Source organism: Cydia splendana, chromosome 1, assembly GCF_910591565.1.
Source record: "Cydia splendana chromosome 1, ilCydSple1.2, whole genome shotgun sequence".
Lineage (NCBI taxonomy): Eukaryota > Metazoa > Arthropoda > Insecta > Lepidoptera > Tortricidae > Cydia > Cydia splendana.
In genome coordinates this window covers 23,154,739-23,179,920 of record NC_085960.1, presented here as the reverse complement: position 1 = coordinate 23,179,920, position 25,182 = coordinate 23,154,739, and the positions used below count along the sequence as shown (strand labels likewise).

Genomic DNA, 25,182 nt, shown 5'->3' with positions numbered 1-25,182 from the left:
CAAACTGCTATCAGAGAAGTGGGTTCGTTAGGCTAAAACTGCGACCCTTACAGAAACGAAATGCTACCTACTAGAATAGTGGGTGGTTTTACCTCCTTTTCTACATAGTGCACCATCTATGAACAATAATCTTTTACCGGCCCCCATAGATGTCGGTTTTTTTTTTCTTAAAAATTATTTTCTACTATTTTATGTCGCACTATACGAGTAAGTAGGTGCAACAAAGTCAATCGCTCTATATAATTTTTGGAAAACCGCGAGTTCTCAGTTCGGGGCGAACTACTAGTGTTAGTATTTTAGTAATAGTAAATGAAATAAAACAAAATTTGTAAATTAAATGTAAACAGAACTTTAATTGAAATTATACAAGAACGTACTAAATGTTAGCGCCATCGCCACATCGCTTGTGATAAGTTACATCTTTAAAATAGTCCTACTTAAACATTATGTTTCCGCAATACAATATAAATACGGAAATGTAAAGCCTTTTATTAAGTACTGATTGAACACTGATACGTGATGTCGTTATACTGTATATCAATTTCAGACCGTTCCTTTTTTATCAAAATGCACGTAAGGATCGTGGAATTATTTCAGTCGGCTTCCGATGAGAAAAGGAGGGTTGAGGGTGTTTTTAAACAGCGGCGTTTTATTTATCACGGCCAAAAAAAATTTTTTTTTTGGTTTATCATTGTCTTTACTTTCCTGTGACAAAGTAAATATCCTCGGCTGTCATAACATCTGTATATAAAATTGCCTACGCTTCTATAAACATATAATTATTGGTTGATAACTATATTTTAGAAACTTATGTATAGTTAGCAGATGGGCTCAGAGGATTTTCGGAAATTTACGAATTCAGAAAGACTTAGGTATTAATGCGTTGGCCTAAGGCATGTTTTCATTTGGTAGAGCGATATTATTTGAGATAAGTCAGATAAGTATAAAAAAAAACTCAAAAAATCACATTCATAATAGGTATAAAATTAAGTAATATTTTGTTTAAATACTCAAGGACTGTCGTGAGAATATTCACGCAATGATATTTATTTGATTACTTAGGTACCCAAAAAAATAAAAATGAATGCATCGAAAATTACGCACAATACACGACCGTGAAGCAAGTTCATTCCAAAGGTTATTCAATTGACTGTATACTGTACATCAATAACACGGCCGCAGTGATTGTAGAAACAGCGATTGACTCTAGCAAACCATTGTCATGCTGTACATTATCTTAAAAGTCAAGGTTTCTTGTACGTAATTTGCTTTATGATTGGTATTTATTTTATAGCTATTTTAAGACAAACGAGACACGACCTAGTGTAATAGGTTTGGAAACTCCATGGTTATGATGTTTATGGGCTCAACAGACTGCGTTTTATCAACACAATACTTACATACATAATTATTAAGACAAAACTTGTCAAATAAATTGCTGCTGCTATAAGCGGTGACATTCATACCCTTTAGCAAGAGTTGTTTAACAGTCGACGGCGTACTCGACTCGACGTATAAATAAATGCCATTTTCCTTATGTTAAAATTTTAATCTTGATTGTCAATTTTATAAAACCCTTCTAATACTTACCATCTACTTTAATGAAAATCCTAAATCTATCAATACTTATCCAAATATACTGTTAATGTGCGTTTCAATTTACTCTAAATTCTCAGGTACTTCTAACTAGGTGACCTATCTTTGTTGTTTTTTGCTTTTCGAATGGATGCCGTCCATGCCTTTTCCGAATGGAGTTTTTGAATTCGTTGTCAGGTAGTAAGAGCCCTGCGCACTGAAATCAAATAAATAAAAATTACAATTAGTGTATTTGATTACTTCTTAGAATGCCTCCTCCTTCACGTTTCCTCCTTGTCGTCCATGTAATACCTAACCTCACGACATTGAAGAAGATTGATGTGTTGGTGCTGCGCTATTTTTCTACGTTGTTTTATTGTTACCCTTATTCAGCACATTCGTAGTTTACTTAGTGCTAAGCAAAAAGTAAAAGATTGTATAAAGTTAATTGGTACCAATGAAGCTTTAAAAATAATAAAGATGTCGGCAAAAAACCAGTGACGTTGTTATCAATGAAACAATATTTTAACTATTAGGTATATGTATTTTTAAGGACTCGGGACTCTTATTCTTTGCGGTATGGCTGTGTTATTGTAAAGGTTAAGTAAGTGGTAAGGCTATTACGCTTACCTGGTATCACAATTTTCGCCCATGTAGACCATTCCTTCTTCCGGAGTGGGGTTGTCACGGAACTTGTGGTAAGACTCTGCAGGGGATGCTGGGAATGCCTCGGGGTTCCGAATCGACTCTGCGTAGAAACGCCACGACCTCCAGTGACTGCATAAATCTGAAAATATACAAATACCGAGTTAATCATCATTCATATGTCAGCATTATGAATAACGGTGTGTTTATCTCATAATAATAATTTATATTCTCTAAAACTTCCGTATAATTTTCGCTGTGCATAAGTTTTTGTGCAATTTAAAGCATTTTATGGCAGTAGCTCGCGACAAGGCGAGCAATCGGCGACGTATCCTATTGTATGCGCAAGCGAGCCAAGCGAATCCCACAGCCCACAGCTTGTCATAAACGCGATGAGGGTAAACCGCTTGTTTTTAGTCGATAGTCTGACATGATCAGGTCACGAGTCACATCACCGCTTCTGCCCTCGAACACGGGTAGGTCAGGTAGTATGCTTCAAAGAAATGTAATAATACATTTCTAAATACTTGAAGCAAATACCCGTTTGCTAAATACTTGAATCATACATTTCTTGACAAATAAAAGGAGTAAATGAAACTCGTACAGGGGGCCGATTTTTTAATTTCGAGCGTTCGATTTCGTCACTCGTAAATCGGTGGCAAACAGCGAAATGCTAATTTTTGAAATACGAGCGATAGAAATTGGGAATCGAGTGGTGTTGACCAGGACCACTCGTTTTCAATTCTATTAGTAGAATTTAAATGCCGGGTACTGGAGATATTATTGAACGAAATACACGAAATCGAGCGGTCGAAATTCAAAAATCGGCCCCCAGTATGTACTTACTATCATCAGAGAGCGGTATGGGCGCGAACCTCGGGCAGCCGGGCTGTATGCTTTTGCCGCCGTTGGGCCAGAAATCCGCGGTTCCCGTGCGCACGGGCGCGCCGTAGCCGCCGGCGTCCGTGTGGATCACGTCCACGAACTCTGCGTCCTTGGCGCTGACGTGCTCCATCATCACGCCGTCGGGGTAAAACGCTGGGAAGGCCGGATCGAGAGCGGTTAATCTAAAACAAAATATTAAATATTATGTCTATGAATGGTTTCAGCGTGACAGATATGTTCAAAACATGCATAAACGGACATTCGAAGTTTGTTTAGGTACCTAATTAATTTCCGTTGACTTATTTTTAAACAAGCAGATACGTCTGCGAGCGTTAGTCCAAATTTTATATTAAAGGAAAAAATGGATAAAATTGCGGAGGTTGCAGGTTCAAGTCCTGCCGGAAGCGTAAATTTTCCAGTTTTTCCTTTAATATAAAATTCGTTGACTTAGTTTTAAAGTTCCGTGTGCAAACATTATCTACCGTACGGTTTGAAATGGTATTCTAACCTTTTGACAGTCTTTTGATATTTGTTCTTGAGCTCCCTCGCCGTGTAGCCGGCGACGTGGCTGCCGAGCGAGTGTCCGATGACGTGCAGCTTATCCAGCTGCAGTCCCGATTCTAGTAGATTGTGGATCTGCTCAGCTGCCGCTGCGCCCACCTGAAAAGTGAACAAACAAACATTTATTTCCCAAGAAATTCAGCAGCTTGAATATAATATAAACTTCTCGGTATTATGATTCAATTGTCGATTGAGTTCTGCAATCGACTTCTATGGAAAATAACCGTTTACGCACTCAATAATCTAGGTATTCTAGGTAATTGAATTGCGATTGGTTTTGTTTTCTATAAAAGGCGGGTTGAACAATCGACGAACATATTAAAAAGTATTTAACTGTTATAATTAGGTATGTATTTTATATTTTATTCTTTTTTGGCCGTTTTAAATACTTTTGTCAAGTGTCAAAATACATATTCTACTTATTCTTATTGCATAAGTACCTAGTACCTAAGTACAAAATGAAAAGGGGATTTAATAATGTTCTCTATTAATCTCTATTCGAGTAAGACACTAAAGACTAGTCCCAAATAAAATATGGGTACTCAAATAGCAAAGTAAGTTTATGTCAATACTCATACCATATTAAAATACTTAGGTAAGTGTTATTAAATCAAGTAATAGGTACTACAAATTTTTAGTAAAATATGAGACACAAATTAATCTCATGATTATGAACCGTTTATAATCATTTATAAACGGTTAATCGGTGTCCAGACTCTAAGAGACATTATTTGCACATTCTTGTGAAACGCGGTACTTAATGTACTTATAGGTAAGTAAATAAAATAAAAATTATATTGTATAACCAGAATTATCGCTTACTCACTCATCGATATTATGAATGAAATAAACAAACAAAGAGAAACGCACATAGTCGACAATTTGATACAGATTTCAGGTAGGCGTTATTCATCTTCGTGTAGGTAAGGTAGGTAAACTACGTGTACGCTGTTACACGAGTAAGTAAAACCGGCTCTTATCTTAGTAGGCTGTGCCTCAAGGACGAATACCTATTTACATAACTATACATTTTTATGCAGTTTCTATACTGTGACGTTGCTAGTAAGAACTATTATGCCCATAATCTGTGGTTGCGCTATTGTTCCTAGAAACAGAAGACGAGACGACTTACTAGCGTTCAAATTTGGATATTATATCCATAGAGATATGAACTTAATTGCTGTGCATGTGCCACGCGCATTAATTACCTTTTTAGTGTTCCTTGCAGCGTTGACCAAGTACGAGCCATGTGACATATTAGACCAGTCCAGGAGCACGACATTGGTGCTGGGCTTCGCTTCCAAGTAGGCGCTCACCATGACCTGGAAACGGTTAAGGAAACAATTGTTATAATCTACATGTAGGTAGCAAAAGTCAAGGCCGCTTTTTATATTATTAGGTAAGCCACATAATTATTTCATGACGAGTATGTTTTCGATTGAAACTTTTTGAGTTAGGCACATAATAATAAACGACAGGATAAATATTAATGCAAGTGTAACTTGGGTAGAACGGTACGGTTACCATCATTTTGTCACTGACATAAACGCCGTCGAGAACGTAATTTACTTTCTATACATCCCGTTTGCACTAATATACGAAGTGCGAGCGAGAAGTACGTTAGCGGTAAGTACGTTAGTACGTTAAGTCATATTAAATGAACGTCCAAATTTCTCTATAGGAATGGGTGAATTCTATGTATATCATAGGTACCTAAGTACATATTGCATACATGTCTGTGGAGATACAACTTTATATCAGTTTCCTTTTTTTAATATCCTGTAGTTAAACAGTAAAGAATGACTCACGTTAGACTGGGCCGTGTCCGGCCCGGAGCTTCCGGCGCATCGTTTTCTATGGGAAACATCACGTGATCACCTGTCCTGTCAGAAAAGTAAGCCCCGGAAGCTCCGGCCCGGACACGTCCCGGTCTAAAGTCAGTCATCCTTAATTCCCACATAACAGATCTCTTGTACAATGGATAAAGAGTCACACGAACGTACTCGTATCAGCTGCCATACATATGATACATATAATTATATAGCTTTTTGTCGGCGGATACGTGTGGCTCTTAAGAGGATATACTAACTGAGCCCCTTTTCAGATTTGAGAATTTTAGCTAAATATCTATGTCGCGCTGACGGGGACCGCTCCTATAAAATTAGTGCGATAAGGACAAGATCAAAATTTCTCGCGACAAAAATATAAACTCTAGTTTTATTTAAACAAATTATAATTTTAAGTTTTGAGTTGTGAGGGCTTTTGTATCGCCAACGTTCATAACTTACGGATACGTAGGTACAAATTGCAATACAAAGCAGTTTTAGCGTTAACCCCAGCAGCTGTCTAGTTATCAATAATTTTTCAATGATTTGTCTTCTCTTAGTCAATCAAACAGATATATTGTTTTGAGATAAAAACGAGTCATTGTTTTAAATACCTAAGGGACAAAAAACAGTATTGTTATTGAATTATATGCCATAAACTTCTATGCCAGTGTAATAAGTTTACAGTAGATATCTAATGAAAAAGACATGTTTATTGTCTCCAATTTGAATTGTGCATAATATCATTAACCTCTCTTACATGCCTATCTGTTATTACTTATTACGTATCCGTTTTTAGGGTTTCATAGTGAACTAGGAACTCTTATAGTTTCACCATGTCCGTATGTCTGTCCGTCCGTCCGTGGCTTTGGTCCGTGATCGTAAGGTAAATTGTGAATGTTTTTTTATGCGTAGGTTCTATTTTAATCACCTGGACACTCTCCTGTTGCGCCGTTTCGATGAATCCATGTATGTAAAGCACAGTGGGATTGTTCTTGTCGAAACCCTTTATTTCGAATAGTCGAGAAGCTTGGCCCAGGGGAAAGTCTACGTACTCCTCTTCTGTACTCCTGAAGATAACAACATAATGAAATGAGCCTAACAAAAAAAAGTCCGTATTCTGGCGTATTAAATTACAAGTTCGAATTTTACTAAAAACTACAGGCCAATTCGAACGTACACTGACATCAGAATGATATCTAAATGATGTGCATTTTGCTCGTAAGTGTCCGTATTGGTGCGTGCGAGACGCACGGTAACTGAATCATCATTCTAATATCATTCTGATACGTTTTTAGTTTTCCACCATTTTATGTGAACTTTTATAGAAACTTTATCAATTATCTATTTAAATTATCATAGAATTGAGATGGGCCATTTAATTAGAGCAAAGATCTGTTGCTTAAAATTTGTGTAGGATGTGTAATTTTTTGACGTCACGTATATTAACGTAGCCAGATAAAGTAGTAATAGTTTTCATTTGACTACATTTTACCATTAGCCTCATGGCCTCATGGTTTGTGCCTTTGTGTTAGGTATGTATGTGACAACATATATCAGCTTCAGTTATTCATTCAACCAAGATGATGAATAATTGATTATGATTTATGATACTGTGTGGAAAGGTGAAAGGAAAGCAAGGCTACATGATTGAGCATGAACATTGAGCACGTAACTATACTAACTATAGTGCGACATAAAATAGTAGAAATTAAATAAAATGAAACTAAATAAATTCTACACTAAATTTTTGCCATGTTTAAGCATATTACGTTAAAAATGTGACAGTTATGTATAAAGTGGCACCCTCAATAATTTTCTACAATTTCTTGTCGGACTATAAACAGGTTACAAAAACCAATTGCTGCATTTATGAAAGTAACAGTGAAGGTAATTGTGTAATGCCTATACTGTAATTAATTAACAGTGATCGTACATTTTCCAGCATTTTTGGTGCAGCGGAGTGGTGTTAACGGATTTGGTATAAATAATTTCAACCCTAATGATTAATTAGCGTTAATTACGTTAATATTAACATTAATTTACGATTTCAGTTGAAATTATTTATACCAATTCCGTTAACACCACTCTGCTGCACCAAAAATGCTGGAAAATGTACGATCGCTGTTAATTATATATTAAGACAAAAGTGACGACACAGATATGATTTTGAAACAGCAAACCAAATATAAGTAAGGAAAAACAAGTACATTCTTATTTTGGGCTTTATTTGGGTATAGTAAAATAAAGCTTGGTGTCCCCATGCTTGTTATTTTTTTTTCAACATATACCTTGTAGTTATAAAAAATATGAACTTACCCGTTGTAAAATCTTAAGTAAATGTCTTCTATACGATTTGTTCGGTCTGGCAAAATCCCTGAAACAAAAAAGTGAAATGTAAGTAGCTAATAATGTAATAAAGTCTTTATTTCCTTATTAATAGCCCAATATCACGCTATTTAGCGACGGCTAATTAATTACGATCGTCGAAAATTGAAAGATTCAGGCTATGATTTGTTCATATATGTAGGTAGGTAGGTATATTATATATGTATTATACTGAAACCATGTTTTCATTACGATTTGCGCGAAATTATTTACCGTCTTCCTTATCATAACAGTTTTTCCTCGTTGCAAAATAAATATTTGAATAATATTTACGATAAATACCATCGTCGATTTTAAAAAACTCGAAGACGTCTATATCTGCTATCACTATCTCAAACTGTAGAAAACAATAAATGATACAATAATAATAGAATTTCGAAAATGACTGGAACAAATACATTGCGACTTCTTAAGAAACGTTTATATGTGAGTATTTCCATCATACGACCCACCTTTTATAAAGCCTTTGTACAGTCGGCGTTAAAATGTAGGCAAGTACCTACCTAGGTACCTAAATTCATCTACTAACTATTGACCTTCAATTATCACCCTTTATTGCGATGTTTCTTAACTGGCCACCTGTTAGTAACTGCCCACCCTAAACTAAAAATGAATTCTAGTCACCTAGGGGCTGTCCATAAATTACGTCATCGATTTTTGACGATTTTTGACCCCCCCCCCTATAATCATCCAAAAATCATGCTTCAAATGACCCCATTTCCTCCTACTTCATGCTACCGTCATCCGATGTCTAGACCCCCCCCCCCCTAATTTGAAATGACGTAATTTATGAATAGCCCCCTATATATAAACAGAATTCATTTTAGTATAAGGTGTCTAGTTATTGAAGGCTGGCCAGTTATTGAAATCTTAAACTAAAATGAATTCTGTTTATAGATGAATAGAATTCATTTTTAGTTTAGGGTGGCCAGTTATTGGCCGGTGGCCAGTTATTGGCCGATGGCCAGTTACTGGCGAATTACCCTACTTATTTACATGTTGATTGGTACATATATTAGGATCTCTGAAGGTTCTTTGAAAGGAACACTTTGAGGTCATATAATAAAACGAGGCATGGAATGCATATAAAAACAAAAATATAATATATCCATGTAATTACGACTTCAACGTGATCTACATCAATTACAGAGTTAGAAAAAAATGATCCTGATCACCGATTAAAAATCATCGTGTATATGTCATTCGGCTGTCATTTGTATTTCAGGATTGTGGACGAGTCGAATACACGCGACATGCAGCCCCAAAAAATGAATTTCTAGAGTTGGGTATCTAATTCTGGATACAAACATTAAAACTAAAATAAACTAACTTATCTATAAAATAAAACTAAATTAAAACTAAAAACTAATACTAAATAAAATAAAATTAAATAAAATTAAAATACGTCTAAGAAATTGGGCCCCTTTGGCATGGTGCCGAGGACGCTGGCAGCATTTCCCCGCTGTATTGCGAAGCTAATACGTTGAGCGAGAAAGCTGCCAGCTCTTCGGTCACCAGTGAAATCGATAAGCCTTTTTGAAAGGTCTTTAAAAAGTTGTAGGGCATTAGGACCCCACAGGCCAAGGGTCTCAACCCCAAATGGCATAAAAATATACTCGGGGCCGAGACCCCTGTACTTATGGAATTTGAGCTTTTCGGCCGCTTTAGCCGCCGCACCTGCTTGGTGACTGGTTCCCGTGAGGTGGGAAGGGGCCAGAGTGTATTTCTAGAGAAAATATTTTCAATATTTGGTTCAATTGTACCATATTTACTTAGGTATTTAGGTAGGTATTATATTAGTGTAACATTGTTGGAAAATCTGTGTTATTAGACATTTTTCAATATATTTTGCCTAAAGCCAGTTATTGTTATTAAAAGTATATAAGCACACTTAATATTAGGGTTAATATACTCAATATAATTCCTTGAGTTTGACATTGCTTAATGTTTATATACTTAGTCCGACTGTACTATCATCATCATTATGTAGGTATAATACAAATAACATACTAGTTTGAATCATTTCCGTGACATTAGCTTATTTAGTCCGTAATGGGCCTTGTTTACTCGGAAGACATCCGGAATATTTTGATTTTTAATCTGCCGTTACTGCTGCTACCTGCTACTGCTGCTAGCAACTAAATGAAAAATATATCTTCAGATTGAGGAAATTAAAAGCCGTCTATTTTTCTACTTGCAATCACAGTAACGTATCTGGCTCACTTTTCTATCATAGCTGGGCTTTATTCCTTTTTTCATGTAGACCGCATTTTTTGCCGGTGTCAAAAAAAGGAAAAAAAAAACATGAATATAAAACAAAATAGCTGAATTATAAAAATAATCATTAATTCAATGTATTATCAAAGCAAGAAATAAGCGAATAATTAAAGCCCTACCATAATTTTTATCAAATTATTACATAATATTTATGTAGACCGCCTTTTTTGCCGGTGTCAAAAAAAGGAAAAAAAAAACATGAATATAAAACAAAATAGCTGAATTATAAAAATAATCATTAATTCAATGTATTATTAAAGCAAGAAATAAGCGAATAATTAAAGCCCTACCATAATTTTTATCAAATTATTACATAATATTTATGTACAAATAGTCATAGTCACGCCGGTAACGGTCTCAAAATTTCACAGATCAAGATCTGTTAATTACGATCTCTTCCACTTTATTGTGTCCCGATTTGATAATTTTGAATATTACGAAAGAATAAATATTTGTGTTCTTTTGTTCAAATGTATGTACCTGTACTTTACATAATAATACCAACTCGTACCTACCTCATTGAAATTGTTCTCGCCTTCTCGGGTTATACGTTATCGTTAGGTCTGTCTAATGTAGGTAACAGCGGCGGCTGGTGACTGTATTATGGGTGTTTACTGACAGTAAAAAAAAAAACTAAAACTACACATTCAATTAACCTCGCAAAATACCTATAGGTACGAGTAGATGTCGGTTTGCGTCCACCCGGTCATTGAACTTTCTTATAGATTTTCGGTATTACGAATATCTTGACGACCGATAGACGCCATCAACTGCAGCTCATTTTAGAAATGGATTCGAGGTTGTGAATGTTTCTTTAAAATTGTATGGAAAGATGAGCTAAATTGATAACACACCGGTTTCGGTCAAAACAACTCACCGCACAGCCGCCGCCCGCGCCCGCTCCAAAACACAAGACATAGGTAACACGAACAACAAAATACCTAGTTACTTTTATCACTGTCTTGGGTGAGATTTGAACTCACGGCCTCGCTCTGCCATCTGAGCCACCAAGACCTCATCCGTGCTCATCATTGCTGGCTATGGATGAGGTCTTGGTGGCTCAGATGGCAGAGCGCTGGAGTATCGATCGAGGCCGAGAGTTCAAGTTTCACCCAAGACAGTATTTTTTCCACTTTTAAATTTATTCTAAGCTTAGTAGCATCGTCAGCAGACGTTTCTGCTTGTTAAAAAATTAAAATTACTTTTATCACATCCACACAACACAACCACGGTGTTTTTGCATATTGATCCGATTTAGACATAGTTTTTTTTTGACGAACATTGTTACGAAACTTCAAAGTTGGCTTTTTGTATTTAACTCGAGTCGATTTTGTAAACTTTTTTCACATTCTGACGTTAAATTCATTCATTTTTAAACACCTCACAGCAAACTAATTATGTGCACTCATTGTTTAATTATTTATAATGAAAATCGCATTCACGCGCGTACTTTAAAATTGACTAAGGTCTGTTTACAAACAAGTGACAACATGGCGCGCGGAATGCGCGAGCATTAAATGAGAGGGCGCAAGATCAAACGGGCTAGGCGCGAGGCGCGCCGCTCCAATTTTACCTCTTTCTTCATAGAAAATCTTCTATTTCACGTGCGAAACTGTGGCTAAATTTCTCTTTCGCTCTTATTGAATTTCCTATTGATTTAATGTACATAAATCTTTTTTCACAGGAGCGCAATCCATGATTCCTATGAAATTATAGGAGTAGTATATAGGCTGTGTATAAACTTATAACTTATAATGAATAAAGGTAATTATTTAATTGGTATTGACTTTTTTACGATAGATCTTAAAAAGTAATATATTAATTAGGTACTTACTATAATTTCATTATGAATATTTATGGGAGTGCACCGCACAAGCGCTCCATTGGGCGAGCCGTGCCTGGTAGGTAGGTAATGGACATGTAAGCTGAGTGGCCTGACTGACACTTAACCCGGTTCTACTCTAATGGCATTTCATCAATCTACAATCTGCATCGCTGATTATTCCACAATTTCTTTGGAAGTTTGATCCCCAATGGAGATTTTGTAGAACTGTAATTTGAATTTTTAACAAGCAAAAACGTCTGTGAACGATGCTATTAAGCTTAGAATAAATTTAAAAGTGGAAAAAAATACTGTCCTGGGTGAGACTTGAACTCCAGGGACCTATCCAGGGGTCGTGAGTTCAAGTCTCACCCAGGACAGTAATTTTTCCACTTTTAAATTTATTCTAAGCTTAACTGTAATTTGATTTTAAATTAGAGCAGCAGAGAGCAAATTAAATGAGAGATTCATAAACAGGTAAAAAAAAGGTTAGTATTTATAATACTTGGGTATGAAATAATTAGAGTGCTTGTTATGTATATGTTTTACGAAATATTTCAAACATTAAATACAAAGGGCGCGTAGTGACTGGTGAGTGGGTGACTAAGTGAGGTAAAACCTTAACATTATAGGCGTTAAAAATGACTCACGAGAGTTTAAATCCGATTATATACATCTATAACTATAAAAATCGTTAAGTGCTCGAAATCATAGAAGGTAAACAACATCACTAAAGCTGTAATTGTTTTGGCCTTATACAAATTATTTATTACATAATTGAGGTCAGTGCCGCTGGCCCTTCAGAGGCCGTTGTCATGTCAAGTCTGGGAAACTTTATTGCCCTTGTGTACGTCTCTCGCGGAAAATTGACAGGCGTGTGACACCTTGCCGCGCAGGGATATTGTTCACAACCAAACCTCGTCTCACGTGAACAAGTGTATTGACCTCGATATCCGTAACAACTATTCGTAATCCAAACCCAAGGTCTAAATTATACAAGTCTACCTGAAGTTAACCGTCCAGTTAAGTAGAGATCGCTTTTTAGCGATAAGACCGCCTGTTGTTTAACCTCTTCTTCCTGTATTATTTGTATTGTTTTCTGTAATGAGGTGTGCAATAAAGAGTATTTGTATTTGTATTTGTATTTAAGTAATGTTTATATAAGTTTTATAACAGTCCAGGTATTTTATCCTTGCCGGTGTAGGAATTCACTCTAATTGCGATTGAATTTCCGGAATAAGTTATTTTTGTTCTAGTTCATAAAATTTTACAAAAAATAGTTCATTTATTTTTTATCCGCTAATTTAATGACAGAATAAGAGAAACCATGGCCTGTAGCGCGTTTATAATTAAGCCGTAAGAAACTTAGTTAAAAGCATACTTAGGTACGAAAGTAAACTGTAAATTGATATGCTCATGAAGAATTACGGCACATCCAATGTCTTCCTGTTACTAATTTCATGTACCCACTCAAGATAGTAAGTTAAACATCACGTTTAAACTCTAGGTCCATGGGGTCCCAGCGCGCATAAGTTGTTCGCAGAAATCGCGAAGCGTCTGGTTGACGTAACTGGTGACCGAAGAGCTGGCGGCTACCTCGCACAACGTATCAGCATTGCGATACAGCGTGGAAATGCCGCCAGCATCCTTGGTACAATGCCTCAAGGGCCTATTTTAGATTTAAGCTAGTTATTAATTTAGTTTAGTAGTACCACTGTATATATATTGTATGTAAAAAACCGGGCAAGTGCGAGTCGGACTCGCGCACGAAGGGTTCCGTACCATAATGCAAAAAAAAAACAAAAAAAGCAAAAAAAAAAACGGTCACCCATCCAAATACTGACCACTCCCGACGTTGCTTAACTTTGGTCAAAAATCACGTTTGTTGTATGGGAGCCCCATTTAAATCTTTATTTTATTCTGTTTTTAGTATTTGTTGTTATAGCGGCAACAGAAATACATCATCTGTGAAAATTTCAACTGTCTAGCTATCACGGTTCGTGAGATACAGCCTGGTGACAGACGGACGGACGGACGGACGGACGGACGGACGGACGGACGGACAGCGAAGTCTTAGTAATAGGGTCCCGTTTTACCCTTTGGGTACGGAACCCTAAAAAATGATTAAAAAATGTATACACAATTACACGTGCAAGTATTCTTGGCTCGCGGTTATAAATAACCAGTTCTGCTACAATTAAGTGTTAATTCATAATTACCACTTGGTTTATTTCAAGATAACATGGACATTTATACATAAAATTGAACAATGTTTATGAATTATGATTAGAAAGAAAGTTTTCATGGAAAGTGTTCTTAGTTTCATATTTAGTAGGTACGTTCCCTTTCCTTTCTTAAATTTTAATAGAGAATCTGTATCCATTTTTTTTTTAAATCGAGATATAGAAATATGACCACAATGTCATGTTTAAAAGCGTCATGCCTACTAGAACTACAAGAATGTTGTCTGTCCCTATAAAGTATTATTTAGACACAAATAAATTTTAACCAAAATTACTATTCTACATCAGTTGTGGCATAGCATATAACATTAAGTAGTCTATATACCTACAAGGTGTCCCAAGAAGTAGTGATATACTGAAGCTGGGAGGTAGAGGACCTAGAGGGCTATCTGAATCACCCCCATGTATGTTCCGTGAAATTTCGTATTTTCGGAGTTATGAGTTTTTTAATTTTTCACCTATCGCCGAGTACGATGAGATTTTTATTTATGGTGACGTGAATTATTGCGGTAGATGCTTGTTTTTAGGGTTCCGTACCCAAAGGGTAAAACGGGACCCTATTACTAAGACTTCGCTGTCCGTCCGTCCGTCCGTCCGTCCGTCCGTCCGTCCGTCCGTCCGTCCGTCCGTCCGTCCGTCCGTCCGTCCGTCCGTCCGTCTGTCACCAGGCTGTATCTCACGAACCGTGATAGCTAGACAGTTGAAATTTTCACAGATGATGTATTTCTGTTGCCGCTATAACAACAAATACTAAAAACAGAATAAAATAAAGATTTAAATGGGGCTCCCATACAACAAACGTGATTTTTGACCAAAGTTAAGCAACGTCGGGAGTGGTCAGTACTTGGATGGGTGACCGTTTTTTTTTTGCTTTTTTTTCGTTTTTTTTTTTTTTGCATTATGGTACGGAACCCTTCGTGCGCGAGTCCGACTCGCACTTGCCCGGTTTTTTTTGTGTGCTAAGCTGATAGATAGGCTAATTCAGTATGGTAACATTTACTATCGTTAGATCTTTGAATGGAATTAAAAAAAAATCATAACTCCGAAAACACGAATAGGTAGGTAGTTAAATAGGTACCAATATGTAAACGTAACAAACTCATAGACATATCATTAAAAAGTAAAGTTGTAATTTGATACATTATTGTTATTGCCTAAAATGATTAGAATTCATATTTCTTGAAATAAACAAGTAGAGAGAGACCAAGAAAAGTCTGCAACGATTTTGATAGCCCAGTACCTAGCCCACGCAGTGCCAGTGTTATTTTAAACGTCAAACTTCTATGACATTATGACGTATAAATAACACTTGCGTGACTTTTTCTTGGTCTAACTTTAAGTCAATAAAGCGAACGATTATAAATGTTCTGATTTATCGTCGGAACCTTAACCCCATAGGAATGTAATCATCAATTACCCCATTGTTCGCATGCCACATCAATGGAGACACTCACTTCTGATTAGTGCGGGATTCTTCCAATTACTGATACTGCAGGGGCCACATAAGCTAGCTTTATAAAGAGAATGGCTGCCATGAATTATGCGATGATCTTGTGGTCAATGAAAAAGAGAACTTGAATTATTAAAGTTAAAATGAAATTCAATAAATACTTCTCCTCGGTTTCCACCAATGCAATATCGGGTTAGCAACGAGATTCAAAATTAAATTACTATTTTAAAAAGCGTAGGTCGGTTTTTGGCTAGCGATTTCAGATCATTTGCAAGCAAAGCTACAAGAAACAAAGAAAATAAGCGACTCCCATTTTTTAGATAAATGATAGTCAAACATATCATATTGATGTCGGTATACTTAATTATAACCACTACGTTTTAATAACTTCTCCAATATGACGGAACTTATCATATTTGTCAATCATTTGCCAACCGACTGTCATTCACGTACATCAATCAATCAGCACATCATGCACGTAGACGACATTGTAAAGCATCAATTAATTTGAATGCGTCTATTCGTTCGTGATTGATTCACGTTAATAGTCTACAATTACCTATAGCGAGGACGTAAAACAAAGCTAATTCATATACATATGGGACGCCGGCTCGACGCGGATCGATTCCAGAGTTGACTGATCGAAATCGAATCGTCCTATAGGCATATTATATTACTGTAACTTCGGAATCCGTAAAATTCTATATTATAAGTATTATAACTGGAGATTACACTTATATTGCTGCGATTGTACATGATTGTATATACAAAAAATTCAGTAAAGAGACATAACTTATTTTATATTATGACAAAGTTTCAGTAAAACGTTCTGGAATTTAAGTATATTTCATTAAATTTCAACGTTTAATTTAAGTTAATTTAGTAGTTTAGCGGTAAAAAACTAAAAGACGATAGACATAGTTAGGTACTTCTGCATATACGAGCTGTATATAAATCAAATATGCAAACAATAATTTTAGTTGTACTAGCAATATAAATAACATTAAGTGATAAAATGATTAGTCCCATTCCAGTCTTTTTGACCTAGGTCAACATGCAAAAAATATTTTATAAATAAGTGTTGGTAGCGATTTTGATAGAAGAAATTATAAATCACAATACACGATAGTTTTCCCTGGTAATAAACAAAACAATTGAGTGTAACGAATGCCCAGAGTAACGATTACCTACATATTTATATATGAGTGTAAAATAAAGATTGTTTAAAACACAAGCATAGCTTTTCTTTCGCAATTGGGTAAAATGAATTAGCTGTGAAGTCATCACGGGCTTCATTGGATGCGTTTGCCTCCAGGCCAAGGTTTCATGTTGCGTGTTATCTGCATATAAACCACTCGTTAACTTATAGCGTCTTGTTGTGACTATAGAGCCCTTATGATGATTAAATAAATGTTAAAAGGATGTGATCAATAAATATTAAGTATACGGTTCTATGACTGCTAACAACCCAATTTGTAAATATGGTGAAGTACCTAAGTAAGTTAATATAGGTACAGGGTATTCCGATTAGTACAGTACGGTTACCAACAGTTTGTCAGTGACATAAACGCCGTCGAGAACGTAATTTACTTTCTATACGTCCCGTTTGCACTAATATGCGAGTGCGAGCGAGATGTATAGAAAGTAAATTACGTTCTCGACGGCGTTTATGTCACTGACAAACTGATGGTAACCGTACAGATCAAACAAAGCCCAATGATAACAAATATTTTAGATAAAGCACTAACAACACAATATTGATGATTTCTCAGGAACCATTAATTTGTGGAACATTAACCACTCTGGATCTGGACCTGGACTCGGACCCGGACCTGGACCTGGACCTGGACCTCTTGGTCATGATCCTGGACCTGAACCTGAACCTGGACCCGAACTAGGACCAGGACCCGGACCCGGACCCGGACCAGGACTCGGACCCGGACCCAGGCCTGGATCTGGACCTGGATAATTTATATGGCATTTCAAACAGTTTTGAGAAATCGGTTTTTTCTATTTAAGATTATTGTTCTTCATCTCCAGTGATACTGGATTATGTTTCTATCGACTTTTGTAGGTAAGTATGCACAATTCTACAAAGGTACGTACCTGCGTCATACGCAATACCTACGCACTTAACTATTAATCAAGTCACATTACATTAGGTAGGTATCCGTGTTATGTTTACATTATTTATGAAATAGAAATGATTAAACCATAGCCATTTTCGAAAAAAATATGATTAATTGAATAGAATATAGACAGATAGGTACTTTATACGAAAACACGATGAATGATCGCTCGTGAGAACTGGAGCGCGGTAGTGGTTGGGAAATTATAGTTGGTCGGCGGCTATTTAAACATGTATGAGGACCAAATTGAAACAGTTTTGATTTACTTCCATTCATTTTTTTCATGGAGGGAGATAAAATTAGCTCTTTGATTCTTATATCATTGTATTTTGTAATTAGGTACTCATATAACAATATTGAATTCAGCAAATAATTTAAATACAAGAAAGATTTTAATCATAACATTATACCTACTTAATACATTGTTATTCGCATGGAAAATTTAATTTAAATGTAATAATGATTAATCTGATTTATTAATTACCAAGATAACTTAGAACAATAATTAAATAATACGTTAACGATAACACATCACTAGATAGGTTCGATTAGAACCTAATCACGGCCATTGAAAGGGCCCTTTTGCAAAAGATAACGATTAACCATTACAACGCACCACTGATATCGTATTTATACAGGTACTTTGACGCCAACGGACGGTAGATATGATATGAGAAACGTCGGAAGAGAATCCTTATCAGTTTCGCGAGATAACACACCTGTCAAAGTCTTATACAACCACGTGCTCCGGAAAAGGCCGAGCGGATACGAAGCAGAACGAACGTGGACGTAAATAGTCTTGCGGCACGCGTACTTCGCACCGGTATTAATTTGGTTCCCGTTACTTTAACTAAGTTGTTGAAAAAATGTGGAGTCGCAAGGGTGAGGTGGCGACCCTATGCGATTTCGCGCCGGAACGTAATATAATTGGGAAGTTTATTGAGGAAGTCGTGATTGGTTGTTCCGTACCTGTTCCCCACCAGTAGCGCTTCCAGCCTTCCGTCACGGCGCGCAGCATGGCGTCCGCAGCCGCCTGCGAGTCGGTACCGACTGAGACTGACTCACGATCACAACACACCGATTCGAAAGTCAGCTTCACGCATTTTAATGGATTCGAAAAAAACAACCCTGTCTGTGACATAATGAACGTGTCTTTAACACTAAAGAAATCAATTTGAACTCATTAACATTTGATTGAAATTCATATTTGAAACATTAAACTTTAGTTAAAAATGTGACGTTTAGTCAAAAGACTTATATTTTATTGTAAACAAACGATCACGACATTTCAAAATGACTATAACCGCTTAACTTAGCTAAGTATTTAATAGGTTTTAGTAGGGTCTTTTATGTAGTTCAGCAAAGGGCTCTTCGGAGCATGCTGATTCAATTAATTCCTAATTAGGACGAGAGTGCTCTTAATGGCAGAGTAGACTCGGATTTGACATCGTCGCCTGTCAGGGTAAATGGGAAACTGACAGGCCTCGCCTCGTCTATCGGTCGGTGGCACCTACCTGCCTTTATAGGTCACGGCTAATTTAAAAGGGAAATTTTGTTGAACAATTAATAATATTTATATTTATTTGCTTAATGTTTCAATAAAGGTTTGGTATTGGTAAAAAAAAACTAAGTATAGGTATTAGATATTAGGTAGGTATTCAACTATGTAAAATGTATAAAAATTGATTAGGTACTTAACTAGGTATCTATACCTAAAAGTAATGGTAATTATCTATGGATATATCACAGTACGTTTTTATAGGTACTTTTCAATGTACCTACATAAATACCTACATACTGGTATAACGTACCTACTTAATAAAAAACTTAAGAATTTAGTTCATACGATTTATTGATCTAAAATCTAAAAAAAATATCTAAAGTCACACACACGCATAACACATTTTTTAACACTATGCACATAGATTTAATATGCTTACTTTAAACGTTTTATTACCTAAGTAATTTAGACGAATACCTGGGTGTCCACGTGTCTAGGAAACATGGAAAATCATTGTTTTCACTACCTAACGAAACCTAGCCACACAATGATATATAAAATGAGTCATTTACGTAACTTATCAGCTGATATGACGTTTTCGGGCTTACGTATATTTAAATAAGATAACTGTCTAATTTCAATGATCCTCCACTTTCTTAGTGCTATTTTTACAAAAATTGCCTAAACTACAACAAAAAAATAATATTTACATTACTTACATATATACGAACACGAACATTGTCACAGAGCCTACTGCGAATTTTCACTCCAATTAAAGTGTAATTACTAATTACTAGAGAGACAGAGAAAGAATTCGCGAACTTCGAGTTTCGGTGTTCGCGGTAGGCCCTCAGTTATAGTTGGTTATAGTTATAATAGGTCTTCTCATCGCTAGTAAAGTAGTTAGGTTGGTACCATAGAGTTATATATTTGACAGAGGGAATGTCACTTAAGACAAACTGTGACACTGCAATGGCGGACGGTTTTTTTTTTTTTTTTTTTTTTTTTTTTTTATGGCATCGCGCTCCTGGCGCATTCAGCCAGACGAGTAAAGCAGGGAAACGGAATTAAAGGATTACATTATAACGGGTAAGACGGAATTTTGGAAAAGGATCAGGAAAAGGTAAATTATAGGCAGTTAGAGTTTAATGTTATGACGTGAAATAAATGAATACAATGATTTAAATATATATGGAGAAGAATCATTAATATACAGGAGTGTTGTAATAGATGTGGGAAACGGAACTTTAAAATCTGACAGCTGTCTTAATAGTATAGAACGATCATAAAGGTTACATGCAAAGAATATATGGTTAAGATCAGCGGGATCAGCTCCACAAGTACATGCAGAACTGGCCACGCGATTTAGTAGTTTGAGGTGTTCCGGTGTACATACGTGACCCAATCTCATTCGAATTAACATACTAGTTGCAGGTTTTGGCAGAGAGATTTTAGCAAACCAAGGTTTGGCAGGAATTGATTTTTGAATGCTTCGATAATGTAACGCAGCAGCACCTGCACCAGATGTCCATAAATTCCTCCATTCCTTTCGTAGGTATAATTTAGGCAGTGCCAACAGGTCTTCAGACACATTCTTAAACGGAAACATGTCCCCACAACTAATGGCATCTCGAGCTAAATCATCCACCCTTTCATTACCTTTAATCCCTCTGTGTCCAGGGATCCAGGCAATGGAAACCGAATACCCTTTAATGTGACATTTTAACAATAGGCTACGGATTTGATAAATAATTGGGTTATTAGATTTAGATTTGAAAGGAAATTTACATATTGCCTGTAGTGAACTTAGGGAATCTGAGAAAATAATTGTTTTTTTGAGATGCATTATAATGATGAACTCTATTGCTTTCAGGATTCCAAAGCACTCACCACTGTACACAGAGGATTCTGGTGGCAACTTTATTTTTTGGTAAATATTAGATTGGGTGTGGAGAACACCAACGCCAACACAACCATTCTCTGACGTCTTAGAAGCATCTGTGTACATATGATGAGCACCCAGGCCATCTGTTCCAATGAATCCCAGGAATTGTTGATTTTGTTCAACATCATTCTTGGAGACTCCAACATTGAGGAGAACTGGAGGAATAAGTGTCAGAGAATCATATTCATATTGGAAAATGGGAAGTGTTGAAGAGCTAACAGTGGGACCTGATATAGATTTAAGTTTTTGAAAGCTTTTTACTAAACAAGGAGGACTTTTGTGTTTCCAATAGTTGGAAGTAGTTATTTGAAGCACAAGGTTAGACAGGATAATCCAGAGTTGGTGATTAGAGAATTGGGAACAACGGAAAATAAATCTATCACTAAGATATTGGCGTCGTAAATGAAGTGGAGGCTCAACACACTCAACTTGCATGGCATTGATAGGGCTTGAATTCATGGCCCCACAAATCAATCTGAGTGCTTTGGATTGAATACGATCTAGTTTTTGGAAGCCAGCTACATATCCTGGCTCTAACAAAAATGTCCCATAATCTAAAATACTTCTTATCAAGGCATTATACATGAGTTTCATGCAAAAAGGATGTGAACCCCACCAAACTCCTGAAACGCACCTGAGGATATTAATATTTTTTTCACATTTAGAAACTATGTAATCACAATGTGGAAGACCCGTTAATTTATTATCTAAAATAACACCTAGGAATTTGGTTTTATCTTTAATGGAAATGGAGCAGTTATTAAATTGCACATTGATCGGAGGAGGAAACATTTTTCTAGTAAACAAAACTACAACACTTTTATGCACTGAAAGTTCCAGACCATTTGAATCTAACCATAACTTCAATAAGCCCAAAGAAGAAGTGACTGATCTACTGGCTTGTTCAATAGAAAGGTTTGGCGAATATAATAATAAATCATCAGCATATTGCAAGACTCTAACCGTGTCATTTAAGGATGATTCTAAATCAAATGTGTAGATATTATATAGCAAAGGACTTAATACGGATCCTTGGGGAAGACCTCTCCACACCAAACGGGAAATCCTATTGTTGTCATCTATGAGAAGGCTAATGGACCTTTCTGATAAAAGGTTTATTATGAAATTGGTTAACATTACTGGTATAGCTAATTTGTGAAGTTTTGCTTGTAACACTGAGACTAAGACATTATCATAAGCGGCGCTTATGTCAAGAAAAGCAGCTACTATAGACTCATTTCTAGAAAATGACAATCGAATATCTGAAATTAAAATACCCAAGCTATCATAAGTAGACCTACCTTTTCGGAAGCCAAATTGACTATGAGAAAGTAATTGGTTTTTTTCTACAAAATATTCTAGTCTGTTTTTAACTAAATGTTCTGCTACTTTAACAAATACTGAGGAAAGGGCAATTGGACGATAAGAAGAAACATCTGACACTGGTTTGAACGGCTTTAAAATAGGAATAACTATTTGAGATCTCCAAGAATCAGGAATTTTACCAGACTGGATAACAGAATTTATTATATTTAGATAATAAGAAAGAATACCATCACTAGCATTTGCTAAAAAGGAATAAGGAACTCCATCTTCCCCAGGTGAAGTATCTTTTAAACCACTTAATACAGCTTTTAACTCCTCCATTTTAAAAGGCTCATTTAAAGTATTATAATAGCATGAGTCAAATGAAAAGGCAGCAGGGTGAAATACATATTCTTCGGGGACGGAAGCAGGTGCTAATCTATCCATAAACTGTGTAGCAAGGTTAGGAGGAAGGATCTGTCTAGAGGACTCATTGAAAGCATGTCTAAATCTTTTAATATTATTCCATACTATGGATGGTTTTACGCTAGGACTAAGAGACAAACAAAATCGCTTCCAGCCTTCGAACTTTTTCTTTCGCAACAATTTTTTTGTCTCACGAGCAACTTGCATGAATGTCTCAAAATTTTCATTTGTCATAAAATTACAATATTTTCTTTCAGCCTCCTTACGGTTTCTGATAGCTTGTGTGCAATCATCATCCCACCAAGGCGGAGAAGGTATTTTACCTGATGCACTGTTTTTAACCGGAAAAATTTCATCAGCTGCTTCAGTCATTATCTGAGCTAATGCAACTGAACAACTAACTACATTACTATCATCTATGGACGGTAAACACAACAATTTCTCCTCTACACGGGTTTTGAAAAGTTTCCAATCAACATTACTTAAATTATACTTAAGCCTAGGGCTAGGTTTCGGAGATGGCGGAATAGAAGATGGAAATGTAATAATGATAGGGTAGTGATCACTCCCATATGTTGATTCCAGAGTATGCCAAGTGAGAGAAGCCGCAAGATCAACTGAACAAATTGATAAATCAATAGCGCTAATTGACTCTGTTGGAGCTGTTCGGCGGGTTGGAGAACCGTTGTTTAAAACACAAAGATTGTGTTGGTCTATGATATGAATGAGGCGATCTCCATTATAATTAGACGATGAACTACCCCAAACCTGGTGATGTGAGTTAAAATCTCCTAAAATTAAAACGGGCCTAGGAAGAGAAGAAATTATTTGTTCAAGCTCAACAAAAATAGATGATGAGGGATGAGGAATATATACAGAAATAATACAGATGTTATTTACAATGGCAGCAACAATTGAAAAATCATCGCTATGGGATGGAAGATGAAAAGGTGAAAATGATATGGAATTCCTGACAAGTAGAGCTACTCCGCCCCATCCGCCAGGAGTGCCAGGTCGCGAAGGACGGTCCTCTCTGAGACATGAATATCCCGTGACTCTAAGAAGAGCCCCAGGCTTGAGCCATGTCTCAGAGAGGGCAAAAACAAATGGTTGAAATTTGTTTAATAAATGAATTAAATCTTGTTTTTTATTTATTACACTTCTGCAGTTCCACTGTATAATTTTGGCCATTATTTTTAATAGTTGAGACAAGTTCTTCAAGCATGGGGGCAACGTGGGACGGTATTCTTACATTAGGCTGAGATAAATGATCAATTAACGCTTGTATTTCCTCAGCTACTGAAACATTATCTTTAGGAGACTCTTGCTGTAGTGCACAGCCATTTTGAGGAGATGGAATGATATATTCTTTAACTAAAGCATTGTGAGCTGCTGCATCATACCCTGTTGTTATAAGTTTTTTAACTGTACGTGGTTTCAAAAAAGTTGTCTTTTTATAACTGTGTGACTGCATGTTTGTACCCGGGGCTGGATTATTGACACTGCGATGTAAATTTGGCTGAGACTGTGGCTGTTGGGGTGATTGTGTCAGAAGGACATCGGCAAATGATTTTGAAGCAGCTGGATGTAATTTAACAGCCTCACCATAAGAAATACAATTGTTAGCCATAGTTACTTTAATATCCTTCTGTCTCTTGTGTTCCGGGCAAGCCCTGTTCGTGGCGAAATGGAAACCATTGCAAAGGCAGCAAACGGCATCGTCCTCCTCCACTGAACAGGTATGACCGGAATGCAATTGACCACACTTAAAGCACTTGGGTTTAGATCTGCAATTAGTTTTCGTATGACCAAATTTAGTACAGTTGAAGCACTGGATTGTGGGAAAGATATACAGTTCGACAGGCAGTGAGTTGTAGCATGAGAATACCCGTTTTGGTAAAACTTGACCATCAAAAGTTAGGACAACTGTCTCAGAGGGTTGCCACGAAACGGCACCATTAACTGTAACTCTATGATTCAAACGCCGAACTTTAAGCACTTTTCCACACCCAGTGGGCACGGAAATGTTGGACACTATTTCCTCCTCGGACCACTGTGATGGAATACCACGGACTAGGCCCATGCGCGTTACTGTAAATGATGGTATGTATGCTGTTAAATTTTCGTTGTCAAGTTGAGGATTGGTTACAAACAAATTAGCATCGATATGATTTGCAAAAGCCATGGAAATTCTTGTCCTACCA

The 25,182-nt window shown here is 36.4% G+C and overlaps 1 protein-coding gene and 1 long non-coding RNA gene across 3 annotated transcripts; one reads left to right on the top strand and one right to left on the bottom strand.

The window, feature by feature from the left end:
* Positions 1 to 1,042: 1,042 nt before the first annotated feature.
* LOC134792094 (inactive pancreatic lipase-related protein 1-like) lies at positions 1,043 to 18,908 on the bottom strand. 2 transcript variants are annotated; one of them, XM_063763283.1, is made up of 8 exons: positions 18,771 to 18,908; positions 7,812 to 7,869; positions 6,424 to 6,562; positions 4,875 to 4,988; positions 3,614 to 3,765; positions 3,067 to 3,287; positions 2,206 to 2,362; positions 1,043 to 1,792 (listed from the first exon to the last, which is right to left on the bottom strand). In XM_063763283.1, the coding sequence occupies exons 1-8, from the start codon at positions 18,817 to 18,819 to the stop codon at positions 1,696 to 1,698; spliced, it is 987 nt and encodes a 328-aa protein (XP_063619353.1). In that variant the 5' UTR covers positions 18,820 to 18,908; the 3' UTR covers positions 1,043 to 1,695. The 2 variants fall into 2 exon arrangements, with proteins under 2 accessions (XP_063619353.1, XP_063619360.1); XM_063763290.1 differs by lacking the exon at positions 18,771 to 18,908 and adding an exon at positions 8,163 to 8,286.
* A 1,645-nt stretch (positions 18,909 to 20,553) lies between these two features.
* On the top strand, positions 20,554 to 21,890 carry LOC134792091 (uncharacterized). Its single transcript, XR_010144387.1, has 2 exons — positions 20,554 to 20,766; positions 21,176 to 21,890. It is a non-coding gene; the product is annotated as an uncharacterized LOC134792091 (long non-coding RNA).
* Positions 21,891 to 25,182: the final 3,292 nt, after the last annotated feature.

Bases quoted from the DNA above. Each gene is read 5' to 3' on its own strand.
- LOC134792094 (XM_063763290.1), bottom strand. From the start codon at position 8,280: ATGTATTTGTTCCAGTCATTTTCGAAATTCTATTATTATTGTATCATT. The intron at 6,563-7,811 runs GTAAGTTCATAT...TGTTATCTTCAG, and splicing joins TACTTAAGATTTTACAACGG to GAGTACAGAAGAGGAGTACG. The intron at 3,288-3,613 runs GTTAGAATACCA...ATTTTGTTTTAG, and splicing joins TATCAAAAGACTGTCAAAAG to ATTAACCGCTCTCGATCCGG.